Source organism: Remersonia thermophila, chromosome 1, assembly GCF_042764415.1.
Source record: "Remersonia thermophila strain ATCC 22073 chromosome 1, whole genome shotgun sequence".
NCBI lineage: Eukaryota > Fungi > Ascomycota > Sordariomycetes > Sordariales > Chaetomiaceae > Remersonia > Remersonia thermophila.
The window spans coordinates 1,260,799-1,276,510 of record NC_092217.1 but is presented as its reverse complement, the minus strand read 5'-3'; the positions used below and the strand labels follow the sequence as shown (position 1 = coordinate 1,276,510).

Here is a 15,712-nt window from a genome sequence, read left to right as displayed (position 1 = left end):
TGGATTCGGAGGATTGTCACTCAGAGTTGAAGGCACCCAGGTCTATCTTCTGAAAGCTGTAAATCCGTCAATTATGAACGGGGAGATGATTTGGAGTTGTGGTTATTTTTTGATATATCGATGCTCTTTCAATGAGTTCCATTTCCATGATGAAATGTTGCCGCATTGAGGTGCAGGTCGTCAGAGACCCTAACCCTCATCAGTTGGCGCAGACCCACCCTCAACCCACCCTCCACCCGACTCCACATCCGCTGCCAAGGCGGGCCCGTGTCTCCACCCGTCTCCCAGGCAACCGACACGCTGTTTTCCGCGACCAGGGAAATCAACAGCCAATGCTGGTTCCGTAACAAGCGGCATTGACACCGCAATTTCACCCAACCTCCAACCGTTGCAGCGCAAAGAGCGTTTTGTGGATCACACACCGCTCGCTGCACTCTGCATTGAGGAGTTTAGCGATAGCCCTTTCCGTCTTCTCTGTTTGTCTTTTTTTGTTTTCATCCTCTATCTTCCCTTTTCTAATACCTCGCCAAATCGCGCTTGCTCACCAATCCGATTGCAATGGACTCACCGCCGAAAAGGATGACGCGCGCCCGCGCCGCTACCAAGCCGTCGGCTGCTCCCGCCGTCAAGCGCGCGCACATGGCCACGGCTGCGTCCAAGGCGAAGTCGACTAGCCGCACCACCACCGCTGCCACCACCCCCGCGACCGCGGCTACCACTACCTCAAGGACGTCCGTCAAGCGGAAGAGTCCCGCGGACGACGATGAAGAACACGAGATGCAACCGGCCAAGAAGATGACGGCCGTCGAGACAAAGTCCGTCCGCGGCCGTGGCCGCCCGAGAAAGGTTCCCGTCGAGTCACCCGCTCCCGAGCCCGTCACCGAGCCTGCGCCGGCGCCAGCCCCCCGCCCTCGCGGAAGACCCAAGAAGAATGCCGACTCGGCGTCTGCGCCCGCGGAACCTCCGAAGCCCGTCAAGGCAGCCCGCACGACGAAGAAGACGACGGTTCAGGAGACCGCGACGACCGAGGCGGCCCCCGAGCCCGTCAAGAGGCCGCGCGGTCGCCCACCCCTCACCGCCAGTTCGACGACATCGGCTCCGATTGCCAGCGCTCTTGCCAAAAAGCCTGCCGTCAAGAAGACGGTCAAGTTTGAGGAGCCCGAGAAGGAGAACGTTGAGGCCGCTGCCGAGGCGCCCGTGAAGAAGACCACCAAGACAACCACGGCGAGCGGACTGCGCGGAAAGCCTGTTCGCGGCGGAGCATCGACCACCAAGACCCGCCCGCGCACCGCTAAAACGACCACCCATGCGAGCAACGGTTCCGGCAAGCCCATGCCGCTCAGCCCCAAGAAGGTCAACCAGCTCATCCTCAAGTGCGTCGACTCGGACGACGAGCTGGGCATGGACGAGAAGTCCCCTGTCCGCGTCGGACCTGGGCTCAAGAAGCTCCCGATCAAAGCCGCCCTAGTCGGCGCCAAGGCAGCAGCCACGGCCACCACCGCCAAACCCGTCATGCTTGCACCGGCTGTCGGCGAGAACGACGAGAACGCCGCGGTGGCCATCATTCGGCCCGAGCCTACGACCGCCGACGTCAGCATCAACCAACAGCACATGCTCGCCACCCCCGCTAAACGCGTCCCGGCCTCGCCTTGGAAAGGCAGCATCGCGTCGCCCGCGAAGAAGATTGAGGGGACATTGCTCTTCGGTTCTACCCCCGCCGCAGCGCTGAAGCAAGCTGATGACGACCTCGCGACTCAGGCAGCGGCGCCTAGGATGAGCCTGTTGCAATCCCCCGCCAAGAGACAGGTTCGCACGCTGGTCCCGGTCGCAGAGGATAGCACCACTCTCCAGGAAGACCACTCCGCCACCACAAGGTCCTCGCACAGGATGAGCTTGCTCCAGACGCCGGCAAAGAGGAACCCGCGCGTCGCCCTGGCCCCGCTGCCCGAGGATAACACGCTCGCCACCATAAACCTCTCGCCGGTTAAGCTGTCCTTCCTCTCGTCGCCGGCGAAGCGCAGCGTCGTTTCGCCTGTCAAGATGACGATGCCTTCGACGGTGCAAGAGGAGCAGGAGGAGAGCGGGGAGAGGAGTCCGACGCCCAAGGCTACCTTGTTTGCTATCTCGCCGAAGGTCGAGAAGGTCGTCGAGGAGCCTGCCGTGGAGGAGCAGCCTGCTGAAGAGGCTGTTGCGGAGGAGCCTGAGGAGCTGGTGGATGAGGAGATTGCCCTCTCGGGCGAGGAGGGTCCGGCGGAGGCGGCGGCTGCCGAGCAGGAGGAGCCTGCGGTCTGCAAGGAGCAGCACGAAACCGTTGAGGATGCTGAAAAGACCACTCCGGAGCCCGAAGACTCCAAGCCCCTTCAGGAGGAGGTCGAAGAGGTCGTTGATGAGACCGCGGAGCCCGCCGTTCCTGAGCCGCACCCGGAGGTCGTTGACGACCGTGTGGAGGGGGCTGAGGAGATTCAGGAGACGCCTGAGACTGAAGAGAAGGCCGAGGAGATTGAGGTGGCTCTAAAGACTGGAGACAAGACGGAGGAGATTGAGACGGCTCAAGACACCGAAGAGAAGGTTGAGATGCCAGAGTCTCAGCAGATGGCCGCGGAGATTGAAGAGGCCCAAGAGACCGAGGAAATGGTTGAGGTGGCTGAAGAGACCCAAGACGCCGAGGAGAAGGTTGAAGCGACCGAAGAGGAGACTCTGGATGCTGAAGAGAAGGTTGAGGTGGTTGAAGAGAAGACTCCGCATGCCGAAGAGACGATCGAGCAACATGAAGAGGCCGAGCCCATGGAGGTTGATGACAAGGTCGAGGAGAGCGAAAAGACAATGGAGGAGCCTGAACAGTCTCTTCTCGACGCTGCCGATGCTGGCGATACGACCATCGAGGCCGATGATGAGGAATCGACGGTCCCCAAGGCGGTGGAAAACGCATCGACCGAGCCTGCCACCGAGAGCCCTTCCGTCGTCACGAAGCCCGAGTCCCCGCGAAAGCCGGTCAACCCCATGTTTGGACTCCGCCAGAAGGACCTTGCTCCCTACGACCTTAGCGACTCCGACTCCGAAGACGAGTCGCCCACAAAGCCGAAGCCGTTTGCTTCCACGTTCAACACCCTTCCTGCCACGCCTCGGAATGCCGGCCCTCGCCGTTCCAGCATCATGCCGTCGACGGGCCGGAGCACCACGAGGCGCCTGCGGTCCAGCGACAAGATGGGGTTCACGCCTCTTGCTGAGCAGCTCAGCGGGTGGACTGCCGGCCCGAGCCCGGTCAGGCAGAACACCACCCCGGCGTCGCCTATTGCCGAGGCTGCTGTGCCGGATGCCGATGGGCTGCCCGCCATGACCGAAGCCGAAGTGGATTTGACCGCTGCGAAACTGGCCCAGAATGCCTTCTTCGACAACGATACCCCGGCCCAAACCGAGGCCATGGACATTGATGAGGCTGACGAGGACGCCGTGACCGAAATGGGAGACGATGACTACGACCCGGACCGCACCATCGAGGAGGAAGATCTCCAACTTGTTGCCGAGGCCGACAACATGTCACGCATGGAGCAAGACGATGCGCCCGTCGAACATGACGACTCGACCTCCGACGCTAGCCAAGAGTACGGCGATGAGAATAGCATCCCCATCGACCCTACCCTGCTGGCGCTTAGCGCTCCCAACACTCCTGCTCAGGGTCCGCACACCCCTCGCCGCTTTGTGCACCAGCAACGCGAAGTCCACACCGTGTCCAAGGTGCCGCTCAAGCCCGCCGACGAATCGACTCCGCGCCCCAAGACGGCCAGCCGCTGCTATAGCGCCTCTCGCGTCCCTGGAACCCGGTCTTCGGAGCGCATCAGGAACAGGAACGCGGCGGCTGCCGCCTTGGCGCAGTCTCCCAGCACCAGCAGGGGTGCGCCGGCTGCTTCCGCGGAGGAAGAGACGGCTGAGCCTGAGCAGCCTGCTGAGCAGAAGCTCGCGCCCGTCACGCCGCAGAAGACGGACCTCTGGACTGCCGTGGGCACGCCGGCGCGCACGCCGCGCCGCGACCTCAACCCGGCCCTGCTGAAGGGCGCTGTGGTGTTTGTGGATGTGCACACCAGCGAGGGCGCCGATGCGAGCAGCATCTTTGTGGAGCTGTTGACGCAGATGGGCGCGCGGTGCGTGAAGCAATGGGCGTGGAATCCCAACAACGGCGAATCCGGCGCCGACACCCGCGTGGGGATCACCCACGTCGTCTACAAGGACGGCGGCAAGCGCACGCTGGAAAAGGTGCGTCAGGCGGGGGGTCTGGTGCAGTGCGTGGGTGTGAGCTGGGTGCTGGACTGCGAGCGCGAGAACCAATGGCTCGACGAATCCCCGTATCAGATTGACACTTCCATCATCCCCCGGGGCGGAGCTCGTCGGCGCAAGAGCATGGAGCCTCGCGCCGTCGCCAAGAAGAACGGCACTCGGGTGTCGAGCGGAACCTCCCGTGCCTCTCAACCCGCTCCCAGCACGCCTCCCAACAACAGTTCCTCCTCCCGCAGCCGTCGCCGCGAGAGCTCCCTCTGGATGTGGTCCCCGGGCAAGAGCCCCGAAGAAGAAGAAGACGACGGCAGCGGAAACGACCCCGAGTCGCCCTCCAACCACAAGAACGGCAGCAACCACGACGCTGACACCGACATCGACTCCCGCTGGGCCACCTTGACGCCCGTGCCCAAGACTCCCGCCACCCAGGCCGTCGCGCGCTTCGTCGCGGCCATCACGCCGGGATCGCTCACGCCGTCCAGCGTGGGCAGCGACGACGACTCGTACCAGGCCGAGCACGACGACTACGAGCAGCACGAGCAGGGCCTGCGCACCTGCCCGCCGCCGAAGCGGACGGCGTTCATGGAGCCCGGGCTGGATAGCGGGCTGAGGCTGTTCCCGAGCGGGAGCACGTACCAGAGTTACAGCAGCAGCGGCGGGAACGGGGCCCGTGGGAGCGGCGCGACGAGCGCGAATGAGCAGGCCATCATGCTGCGGCTGATGGCGGCGAGGAGGAAGAGCTTGCAGTTTGCGCCCAAGGTGGGGAGTCCGTTGAGCAAGGCTTGGAGGGCCTGAGTCTGTGTTGTTGTTATGGGGTATCCCTTGGAGGATCCGTTTGGGACTCGCTGTTTTAGCGGGGGACTTTTGCTATCCCGTATCACGATTGTAATTGGGTCCCCCGGGTTTGGGATATTATATGCATTCTTTAGATGATGGGATGGACGCATCGGAGTTGGGTTGCGGTAGTATTACATTCATTCTCTCTCGGTCGACACTGGATCACAGCACGTGGAGGGCCCGAAGCGAGTTTACCTATCTGGGGAAGAGAACCGGCTTGGTTGGAGACTGGCGTTGTCGGTTGCATGGCTGCTGTTTGGTTTATGACTATTGCTGTTGTATACATGTCAACAAGCCATGCTGATCATTCAACCTTTTGCGTTCACGCGTGCCTGGTTCCTTGTCAACCAAATAGTTATGACCTGAGAGGTTGTCTCTCTCCGTCCTTCGGTCAGGAGGCCAAACAGACGTTGGCATGACCGATGGAGACGCACGCCTTTATTCCATATCATATTCTGGCACAGCCTGATTCAACACAACAAGATGGCATGCCTGGGCAAACACGGGGAATGGGAACCCAGAAGCGATGCTTCTTTCGATATGCATTACTACTACTACACGAGTAAATCTACTGCCTGCGCTTGTTTTTCGCCAGCCCAGAATCCAAAAACGCCGCGCTACCCAACAAGATGATGACTGTACGTTCCCAGCCGGCCCTAAGCCCGAAGATTTTCGCCATCGTCCTGGTAATCCATGATAGTACAAAAGAATACCGTCACCCGCCCCAACGCCGTTCGTGCAACCCATGTCCAGGCCTCACACCCCGGCGAACGTCTCCCCGACAACCTCGCCCCCGCAGACGGCCGCCCTCTCGCTCTCGCTCAGCGCCCTGCTCCACAGCCTCAGCTCCTCCAGCGTGACGTTCCTCTCCCTGAGGATCAACCGCAGATCCGACGGACGAGGGTCGCTAGGGCGGCCCTCGAGCCTGTCCTTGTCCCTCGACAGCATCGCGAACCGCAGCCCCACCTCGGAGACGGTCACGACGATGCTGATGACGATGAGGATGATGATGATCCAGGTGATGCTGCTCATCTTGGCGTCGGCGTCGCTGTCGGCCAGGATGTCGGCGAGGTCCAAGAACACGCGGCAGCGCTCGTTGAGCACCTTGATGCGCGGGTCGATCTCGAGGTACTCGCGGCTCGCCTCGTAGAGGGGATGCAGCGTGGGCTCCGAGTCCCAGAAGAAGTTGGGCACGTCGAGGATGTTGGAGGAGAGGTTGATGTCGACGCGGCTCTTGAACAGGCGGCCGAGCATCTTGACGATCTCGGTGCGCGTCATGTTCAGCTCGCCCGTCAGCGCCAGGCGCTTGGGGATGTGCTGAGCTTCGAGCATGGTCTGGGACATGCGCTCCTCGAAGAAGCAGAGCTTGGTGCTCTGGGCGATGGCGTGGCTGATGGTGAGCTTGACCATGTGGTCGGAGCGAGGGAGCAGGGTGATCATGTCGTTGAAGATGCGGGGGCGTTTGGCGTCGGCCGAGTACTCAAAGTGGAACTCTTCTGTCTCGAACTCGTCCTCGTTGAGGGGGCGGAAGACGAGCGGGATCCCGGTTTCGTTTTCCGAAAAGGTCAGGTCCGCCAGGATGTCCTTTTCTTGGTACTCGGTGAAGTTCCAAAACACCACGACGCCGTAGGAGAAGACAAACACCTCGCCAAAGTTTTTGGCGTCGGGGACGAGGCGGTTGATGGGCATGACCGTCATGGCGTTGCGGCCGGCGTCGCCGTCGCCGTCCGCGCCGCCGCCGCCGCCGCCGCCGCTGCCGGAAGCATGCACGACGCCTAGCGGGCCGGGGGCACCCGCCTCTGCCGGTTGTAGGAGCGTCGCGGCACCGTCGTGGCTGTTGCCAAACCTCGGCGGGTACGAGTACTCCTCCCAGAAACCCTCGTGCTCGTCCCTGCGCTCGTTGCGCTCGATCTCCAGATCCAGCACCGTCTTCCCCGTGCCGGGCGTCTTCAACACCGGCCGGCTCCGCAGCCGATACCCGTCATGGCCGGGCAGCAGCGGCAAGTGGTACACGACATACAAGCAGTCGTCGTACAGCTTCGTCTTGGCCTCGTGGGTCTTTTTCAAGAACTCGGCCGTCGCCTTGAGCTTGTACGACTGTGCCGTGCAATAAGCCGTCAGCCTCGCCACCTTTTCCCCTCTCTGCACCTTCGGAAGACGCTCGGCGTAGCTCTTGCCGCGAATGCCGCCGCGCTTCTTTAGGACGTCCAGCTCTTCGTCGCGAAGCGGCCTCTCCTCGTCGTCGGCTCTCCGCAGCAGCGAGGCGCGGCGGGCCAGCTCCTCATCGCTCTCGAGCCCTTCCTCGTCCCCCTCGTCGGGCGCCTCGGGGATCAGCACGAGCTTCTCGCTGACCTTTGTCGTTCGGGACGGCACGTTCTGGTGGCCGGTGCGAGCCGAGGCGAGCGTGGGCAGGCCGACGCCGCCTTGCAGGGCGGCACGGCGCATGCCGGCGGCGGCGGCAGCGGTGGCGACGGAGCGCATGGAGCGGAGAAGAGCAGGGTTGCCCCGGGGCTGGCCAGAGGGTATGTCGGACGCGTATTGGAGAACGTTGTCAACGGAGACACGCCGGGGATTCGGTCGCGCGCTGGGCCCGGCGATGGCGGATCGCTGGAGGCCGGGGCCCCGGTGAGGGGGCCGCTCGCGGGCGTCGGTGACCTGTACGGTTGGGAGGTTGTGTCAGCGGCGTCATGGGATGGATGGAACATGAAAGGCGTACCAGGACGGCCGGGCTTCGTTTTGAAGACGCCATGATGGCGACGGGATCAAAAGCGGGCTGCTGAAGCCAAGAAAAGCGCAACTGAAATGAACCAATTGGACAAACAAAAATGCCAATTGCTGTCAGAGGCGCGGTTCCTGGGTGGCTGCCCGGGGTCCAGGGTGCCGTGTGTGGTGTGCAGATGGCTATCGGGATGGCGGTGATCGGGGGGCGGTGGTGGTGTTGCTGTTGATGTGATGGATGGAGGATGTTGGTAGAAAAGCCATCCATCCGCCTTCTGTCCGCTCAAGCCGCTGCATGCGCCAGCTTCCTCAATGGCCCAGACTCGACGTCATCTTGCCGTGGGGCCCACAGTGGAGACCCACGGTAAGAAACGGCCGGGATGGATGCACGGTGAATTACCTACGGTACCGTGGCGTACTATACAGTACGATAACTACCAACCGCGAGGCGATCAAGGGTATTTTTCACATGTCTCGGGCCTTTGAACAACAGCCACAACAGCAACACCTCCCTCCTCCTTCATGGATTTCTCGATTTCTCCAACCAAGAACACACCTCCCATGCCCAAGCTCAAGCTGGAACCTCAGGATGATGTAAGCCAAACGAGCTGGAAGGAAGCTAGGATGCGTACATATAGTATGCACGCTATTACCGAAAGGCACCACCATGCCGTTGGCTCAGGTCGTGGGCTCAGCTGCCCAATCAAGCAATTCCGCACCCCCCGATCCGGATCCACAGGTAGGTCTCCGTCGCTGCAGCCAGCCGACGCAAACGGCGACCCCGCTGAAGAAGGGGAGCATATATGTCCAAGATTTTCTCTCCACCTCGGCGGGCACTCGCTGGAGGGCTGGGTTCACACTCCTTTCAACCGTCTCACTAGACTCCGCTGAAAGACCGCAGCGGTCAAACACCCCTCATCCAGCCTTTGAAGCCCAGGGAGGAAGACGCAGATCCAATGTCCAGCGAGGATCACCATCAACAGCCGGACCCAACCGACGCCCTCTCCGAGGGCCGTCGCATCTACGTCGGCAACCTCCTCTATTCGCTCGGGCCGGGCGACATCGAAAAGGTCCTCCGCGACTCTGGCTTCCCGCACTATGAAAAAATCCACATCTCCATCGACCCCGTGTCCGGCCGGAACCCGGGCTACTGCTTCGTCGAGTTCCACTCCAGCCAGGACGCCGAGGAGGCCCTGAGCCGGCTGGGCGGCGTGCTGGTCCAGGACCGGCCCCTCAAGGTCGGCCCTTGCCATCCCAAGTCCACCCCGCGCTCGGCGCGCCGTCCCTGGGCCGACCGCGGCCAGCTGGCCTTTGACCGCTGGGGCGACTGGACGCCCGAGAAGCGGAGGCCCGCCGAGCCCGAGGAGCAAGGCCCGTACGGCGCCCTCCAGCACCATGCCGTCGAGACGGCCGCTCTGCACGCCGACGGCAGGCACACCCGCCGGCTGTACATCGGTGGCATGGGCAAGATGTACGACCAGGCGCATAACCAGGCCGAGATGAAGGAGATTCTGCGGGGCTTTAACTAGTAACGTGGCCCGTCACCTTTTCCCACCCGTTTTGATAACGCTAATCCCCACTCCTTTTTCCCTTTTCTTGTTGCTCCTGTCTAAAGCGTGGCCATCGGCAAGAGAATCACCCCCAAGCATGGAGGACACCACTACTGCTTCGTCGATTTCCCCACCGCCGAGGAGGCGGAGCGCGTGATACGCGCCTTGAACGGGGTCGAGTGGCAGGGCTGGCCGCTGGTGGTGCAGCACGCCAAGGGTCTGCAGCCGCCCAGGAATGGGCAGCAGGACTCGCAGGATTCCAAGCCAGAGGGCGGCGAGCCGTGGGGTGCCTCCTCGCGAGGCTACGACGACCGCAGGGGCCGGGACCGGGACCAAGGGCAATGGTCGGAGGGCCGGGCTCAAGGCGCGTGGTCATCCAGCCGCAACCAGGGAGACTGGTCGTCTGGCAGGAATGGGCAAGGCGGACGTGGCGGCGCGAAACGCGAGGACCGAGAAGAGCGCGAGGCCAGGCAGCGCGCCATTCTTGCCGCCAACAGCTGGCGTTCGCCGGCTCCCGCTCAGTAGTTTCCAGCGGCGGGTATGTGATGCGGAGTCGGAAACGAAAGAGGACAAAAAAAAAAAAAAACAAGGGCTGGAAGACCGGCCTACCGGCGCGGCGGACCATCGACACAGGAGCATGGTTTGGGGGTTCTGAACCCGCTCCCCCGAGATGCCCTCTTCAAGAGCATCGCCCGAGGCGCAAGCTGCAAAACATTGCATTTCATCGTTTCCGGACTTGTTCTCCTTGATTCTGCCACAGAATAACACAAGTACCGACCCGTCCAAAGATTTCCCAAGAAAAGAAAGAGATTCTCAACGCCAACCAGCGCCGCCCAACCCATTCCTTGTCTGCTTCCCCCGTACCGCAAACCAGCAAACCCCAAATGGCCAAACCAAATCACAAGGAGCGTCCCAAGCAAAAAACACAGATCACCACCGTACCTCCTCCATTCCGTCTCTTCCATTAACCATACCGCATTGGCGCATTCGGCTTCGGCCCTCCCCATCCTGGAGGCGGCGCCCCTGGCGGTCCCCCGGGGGGCGGCACCATAGGCATCTGCCCTGCCTGTCCTCGCAAGGCCTGAACGTCGGGCCGGTGTGTAAGCGGCTGCTGGAAGTTGCAAACGCGACACGTGACTTCTTCGTAGCCCTTGACGGAGAGGGGGACGACGGGCTGCGATGCGACAAAAGAGGTAGGAGGTTAGCAAGCAGGAAGTATGGGTTCTGGAGATCCATGGTGTATGCATATCGATGCATGTAGGAGAAGATGGCATGTCTGGCAAGGCCGGGAGAAGGGAAAAAAAAACACGTACGATGAAGCAAAAGGTGAACCACGGGTTCGATTTGATGACCGAGGCGGAATAGTTGCCACAGTTGTAGCAGCGGCAGACGAGGCCTTGGTAGCCTTCGACCTCGCGGCGGAAGGTGTGCTCACCGCAGGTGAAGACGATGCACATGGTGGGTGGCGGCGGCGGCGGCGGCGGCGGCGGCGGCGGCGATAATAGCAGGAGTCAAGCGGTCGGTTACAGGATGCGCATGCGAGCAGGAAGCCGTTGTCTGGTCTGAATGCCTTGGTCTGCTACGTGTGCGATGCGCCGGGAGATGGCGAGAAGCTGGCTTGGTTCAATGGGTGTCGATGGCGGGGAAGGAAATGGCGTGAAGGGGAAGACAGGGAGCTGGAAGGAAATGGTGGGATACGCAATCCTGCGGCAGACGAGGGAGCCGGCGTTCTTGAACTTCCCGAAGGCCACGGAGCCTTGTCCATGCGACAAACGCATGCCCGCCAAGCGCCCAGGTGAAGCAAAACCAACCGAAGCTCTTCTCCCCCCGCCCGAGATTGGCTTGGCTATGTACCTACTCGGATCTTTTTGTTTGTACAGAGGTCCTTCAAGGCTTGGATTCTTGTCCGAGCCTGGCTTTGGTTGATGCGTACGACAAAAACCCATGCATGCATCGCCACCCGCCGTGACGAAAACACGCGGCGTCAAGGGAACGGGGCAGCATGTAAGAGACCCTAACCCTCGGTCATTACGTCTGACATGTACTGCGTATGTACTGTGTAAGACAGCATGACTAGCAGGAGAGCGGGGCTGCGGTCTGGGACGGATGCTGGACGCTAAGGCACGTTCCTTTTTCTTGGCGATCCCACCAGAGCTCGAGCCGCGATGGGGCCATGCGCGACGATGCAGGAAAAATGTTGGATGCATCTCCGAAAGAGCAGAGGACTCGACCCTCATCACGGAAGAGCAACCACCACCACACCTCACTTTGTCACCTTGTTGATACCCATTTCCTCACAACGCTATTTTGTCTGCCCTGCAAGAAATCAAGGAAGCCCATTGAGACCACCACCGCTTCTCCAAATCCACCAAAAAAAACCTCCCGATTCATCCTCCTCTCCGGCCTGAGAGTTGCGGGCCGCAAACCAAACCTCCAATGCTGTACGACCTCAATCTGGCCTGGTCTCCAGGCACACCTCCCGCCGAGCTCGAGCGCACCCTCCGCTTTGCCAAACACCTAGGCTACGACGTCGTCGCCCTCAACCACATCATCTCCGGCCCGATCCCGACCCAACCGACACCCATTACCAACCCAATTCCTTGCCTCACCCCACCGCACCCCTCCTACCCCGGCGGCAGCAGCAGCAGCAGTAGCAGCAGCAGCATCTCCAAGGCGCCATCATCCACCAAGCCCTCAACATCGGCGACCCCCTCCACAGCCACCCAGCCAACAACAGCCCCGCCGCCGCCGCCATCAACCTCCTCCCCCTCGACCAACCCCCTCCCCACCACCCTCCGCCGCGCCACCCTCGTCATCACCGACCCGAGCACCACCAACTACCGCCTCCCCGACTTCGCCCGCGCCTACGACCTCCTCGCCCTCCGTCCCACCTCGGACAAGTCCTTCGCCTGGGCCTGCACCTCGGCCGCCGCCACCTCGGCCGGCGACCCGCCCGCCATCATCTCCCTCGACCTCGCCTCCCACCTGGGCTGGCACGTGCACCACCGCACCGCCATGGCGGCGGTCGCGCGCGGCATCCGGTTCGAGGTGTGCTACGCCCAAGCCCTCGGGTCCGGACCCGGCGCCGGCGGCGCGGCGGAGAAGCAGCGCGCCCGGGCCAACTTCATCGGCAACGTGCAGTCGCTGGTGCGGGCGACCAAGGGGCGGGGGGTCATCCTCTCGAGCGAGGCGCGCTCGGCGCTCGGGCTCCGGGCCCCCGCGGACGTCGTCAACCTGCTGGCGGTGTGGGGGCTGGGGCCCGAGAAGGGGTTCGCCGCGCTGGGCGAGGCCCCGAGGAGCGTGGTGGTGAACGAGGGGCTCAAGAGGAGAGGGTTTCGCGGCGTGGTGGATATCGTAAAGACGGCGGAGGGCGGGAAGCGGAAGCAGGATGGCGACGAGGAGGGGAAGGAGGGGAAGCAGCAGCAAAAGAAGCAGCAGCAGCAGCAACAACAACAACAACAACAAGGGCAGAAGAGGAAGAATGGAGATGGCGGCGGCGGCGGTGGTACCAGCGGTGCTGGAGGAGGGCAGCAGGGAGAAGGGTTGAGCAAACGGCAGATGAAGAAGATGAAGAAGGAGGCGCAGCAAAAGAAGGCGTGACGGATGGGAGACAGGCCTGACCTGGGCTTCTCTCTCGGAGATGATTTCATAAATCTCTCGTGTCTTCCTGGCATACTAGATTGGAACGGCGCACTCATGATACCCTGGATTAGACTCACCGCGCCAGTCGGTACATATCTACCATACCTTACATAAACACTCTCGAGACATGCTGCTCCGAGCAAAACAAAAAAACAAAAACAATGGGCAGCCATACGGTTTCATGATACGGTCCTTTTTTTTTTCGATTGACAAACAAAAATGTATGCCGCCCGGTTCTACCTGGGTCAACGCCGCATACGCACTATGCTATTTACAATTAGAAGCGAGGTGGAGAAAAAAGAACAGCCAAAAGGAAATCAGAACCTGCCGTCTGACATCGACATGGCCACGCAACACTCAGCGAAGAAAAAAAAAAAAAAAAGAAGGCGCAATCCAAAAGAAAGGGTATAATAAGAGTCTCTCTGTTTCATCCCCTCATCTATCCCATCCATCCATCCCTCCATCCATCTATTCGTTGATCGCCATCCGTTCAACCGCTTAGTTCGCCGCGGCCGGCACGGCGGTCGGCGCCACCAGGTTGCCCAGTTTCAGCTGGCTCGCCAGCGTCAGCGTCGAGAGGTCAATCGACGGGCCGGCCGCGCCGTTGGCGATGGCGGGCGTGGTCGGGGTGGCGATGGCGGCGGCGGCGCGGTCGGGGTCACGTCGGCGGACTCGATGGGGATCAGGCTGACGACGCCGCCGATGGGCCCGACGTCAGCGCCGCTGCCGCTGCCGCTGCCGCTGCCGGGGTTGTTGAGGATGGGCTGGGCGACGGGGGCGCCCGTGTCGGCGGGGGGCAGGACGATGACGCTGGTCAGGGAGCTGGCCAGGCCGGGCAGCTCGGCGAGGGTGGAGGTGGGGGCCTCGGTGGCGGAGGGCTCGCCGGCCGGGTCGGTCGCGCTCGCGGAGTCGGTCGTCGAGGAGGCCTCGTCGGCGGTCGACGAAGTCTCGAGGCCGGGGAGCGGGGCGAGGGAGCTCGCGTCCGGAGCGTCGGTCAGGCCAGGAAGGGGCGCCAGAGACGTCTCGCTCGGGGTATCGGTGAGCCCGGGCAGCTCGGCGAGCGTCGAGGAAGCCGAGTCCGAGGAGGTGACGTCCGGAAGGGGCTCAAGAGGGCTCGCTTCGGGGATGTCGGTGAGCTCGGGGAGGGGGGCGAGGGAGCTCGCGTCGGGGATGTCGGTGAGCTCGGGAAGAGGGGCGAGGGAGCTCGCGTCCGGAGTGTCGGTAAGCCCGGGAAGAGGGGCGAGGGAGCTCGCATCCGGAGTGTCGGTAAGCCCGGGAAGGGGAGCGAGGGAGCTCGCGTCCGGAGTGTCGGTAAGCCCGGGAAGGGGAGCGAGCGTGGAGGAAGCGTCCTCGCTGGAGGTGGCTGACTCGGTGGCCGTCGGCTCGATCGTCGATTCGCTGCTGCTGGAATCGGTCGTGATCGCAGGCGGGTTGGCGACGATGCTGGTCTGCTTCGCCGCCTCCGGGACGGGAATGAGCGTGACGCCAACGCCTCCCGTGCCAATGACCTCCCCGGTCGCTTCGATGGCCCCGTTTGCATTGCCCACAGAGACGGTCACGGTGGACGCGGGCATCGTAACCGTCACCGTGACAGCTCCTGTGCCGTTGACGAAAGCAGCGCCGTCTCCGCCCACGGTAATCGTCTGCCGCACCGTCTCGGTGACGGTGGCGGTGGCACCAACAGCGCCGCCGCCGCCACCGCCCAGCCGGCCGACGAGGCTCATGAGCCCATCGACGAGGTTGACGGGCGGGAGCGAGGTCGCGACTTCCTGGCGCCGGTCGTACGCCGCGGCCTGAGAGATTGTGAGCCTTATGTCTTTTCGCGTTCCATGAGCTGGAGATTTCTTACCTGAGCCATCGAGACCGACCCCAGGAGAACCGCAAGAGACTGAATATTGCGCCTCATCTTGTCCACTTTGACTGAATCCTCTCTCGCACCGTCTGTTCTTTTTTTTTTTTTTCAACTACGGACGAAAAGCCTCCTCCAAAAGAAAACCAGGCTCGCCGTCAACAATGCTGTGGGCTCAGCCCAAATTACTCGTCCAAGACAGTTGCTAAAATCGATGGTCGACCTTCGGGGAGACTGGATAACCGGGTCGGGGGGTTTAGGGTCGAAAAAGGTCGTAAGGACAGACGAAGCTCGTGACGCCGCGGCGATGAACGAGGAGACTGGGAAAAACAAAAGCAGCACTGCTGTCTAGGTATTGAAGCGAAAAGTCACTTGGGGTATCGACGTCGCGACGGCCACCAAGCAGAAGAGAAACGAAAGGCACACCTGGCAAATGAACGTGTGGGTTGGCAAAGCAGAAGAAAGAGGCAAAGAAACGACGGGATCACGGCATTTTGGAGGACGAGATAACCTGACGGGGGGGGACACCTAGAACCCCCCCATCCCTTCTCGGCAACGACTGCTCAAAATGAGAGAACGGCTTGGCTAGAGCGTTTCAAACTATGGAACCTCTCCTTGAGCTCCGACCCTGGCTCGTCGGTTGATCCAGGACATGGGCTGAGAGGTCTAGACGTTTACGCGGCAGTCGACGACGCTAACGTTACCGTCCAGGAGACGGCCTCATGCGGGACGCGGGTAAGGAGGTTCTGGGCTGATTCTTTGCCGAGACCTCGCGGCGGTCCAATGCCGGCGGTGGGTTTCTTTGCTGTGACATCGCCGAAAGTGACGTTGTAGCAAGGTTGAGGCT

At 62.0% G+C, this 15,712-nt stretch overlaps 6 protein-coding genes across 6 annotated transcripts; 3 read left to right on the top strand and 3 right to left on the bottom strand.

Moving 5' to 3' along the window:
* Nucleotides 1-558: 558 nt before the first annotated feature.
* On the top strand, nucleotides 559-5,064 carry VTJ83DRAFT_372 (uncharacterized protein; the record flags this gene model as incomplete). The annotated part of the gene is made up of 1 exon (XM_071010129.1): nucleotides 559-5,064. The coding sequence occupies one exon, from the start codon at nucleotides 559-561 to the stop codon at nucleotides 5,062-5,064; it is 4,506 nt and encodes a 1,501-aa protein (XP_070869725.1).
* Nucleotides 5,065-5,862: 798 nt separating this feature from the next.
* VTJ83DRAFT_371 (uncharacterized protein) lies at nucleotides 5,863-7,855 on the bottom strand (the record flags this gene model as incomplete). Its single annotated transcript, XM_071010118.1, has 2 exons — nucleotides 5,863-7,761; nucleotides 7,823-7,855. The coding sequence occupies 2 exons, from the start codon at nucleotides 7,853-7,855 to the stop codon at nucleotides 5,863-5,865; spliced, it is 1,932 nt and encodes a 643-aa protein (XP_070869724.1).
* Nucleotides 7,856-8,780: 925 nt separating this feature from the next.
* VTJ83DRAFT_370 (uncharacterized protein) lies at nucleotides 8,781-9,899 on the top strand (the record flags this gene model as incomplete). The annotated part of the gene is made up of 2 exons (XM_071010107.1): nucleotides 8,781-9,352; nucleotides 9,440-9,899. 2 exons carry the CDS (start codon nucleotides 8,781-8,783, stop codon nucleotides 9,897-9,899), a joined length of 1,032 nt encoding a protein of 343 aa, XP_070869723.1.
* Nucleotides 9,900-10,338: 439 nt separating this feature from the next.
* Nucleotides 10,339-10,831, bottom strand: VTJ83DRAFT_369 (uncharacterized protein; the record flags this gene model as incomplete). Its single annotated transcript, XM_071010095.1, has 2 exons — nucleotides 10,339-10,548; nucleotides 10,688-10,831. The coding sequence occupies 2 exons, from the start codon at nucleotides 10,829-10,831 to the stop codon at nucleotides 10,339-10,341; spliced, it is 354 nt and encodes a 117-aa protein (XP_070869722.1).
* Nucleotides 10,832-11,810: 979 nt separating this feature from the next.
* On the top strand, nucleotides 11,811-12,974 carry VTJ83DRAFT_368 (uncharacterized protein; the record flags this gene model as incomplete). The annotated part of the gene is made up of 1 exon (XM_071010084.1): nucleotides 11,811-12,974. One exon carries the CDS (start codon nucleotides 11,811-11,813, stop codon nucleotides 12,972-12,974), a length of 1,164 nt encoding a protein of 387 aa, XP_070869721.1.
* A 608-nt stretch (nucleotides 12,975-13,582) lies between these two features.
* On the bottom strand, nucleotides 13,583-14,922 carry VTJ83DRAFT_367 (uncharacterized protein; the record flags this gene model as incomplete). Its single annotated transcript, XM_071010073.1, has 2 exons — nucleotides 13,583-14,809; nucleotides 14,866-14,922. 2 exons carry the CDS (start codon nucleotides 14,920-14,922, stop codon nucleotides 13,583-13,585), a joined length of 1,284 nt encoding a protein of 427 aa, XP_070869720.1.
* Between the last annotated feature and the right edge of the window lie 790 nt (nucleotides 14,923-15,712).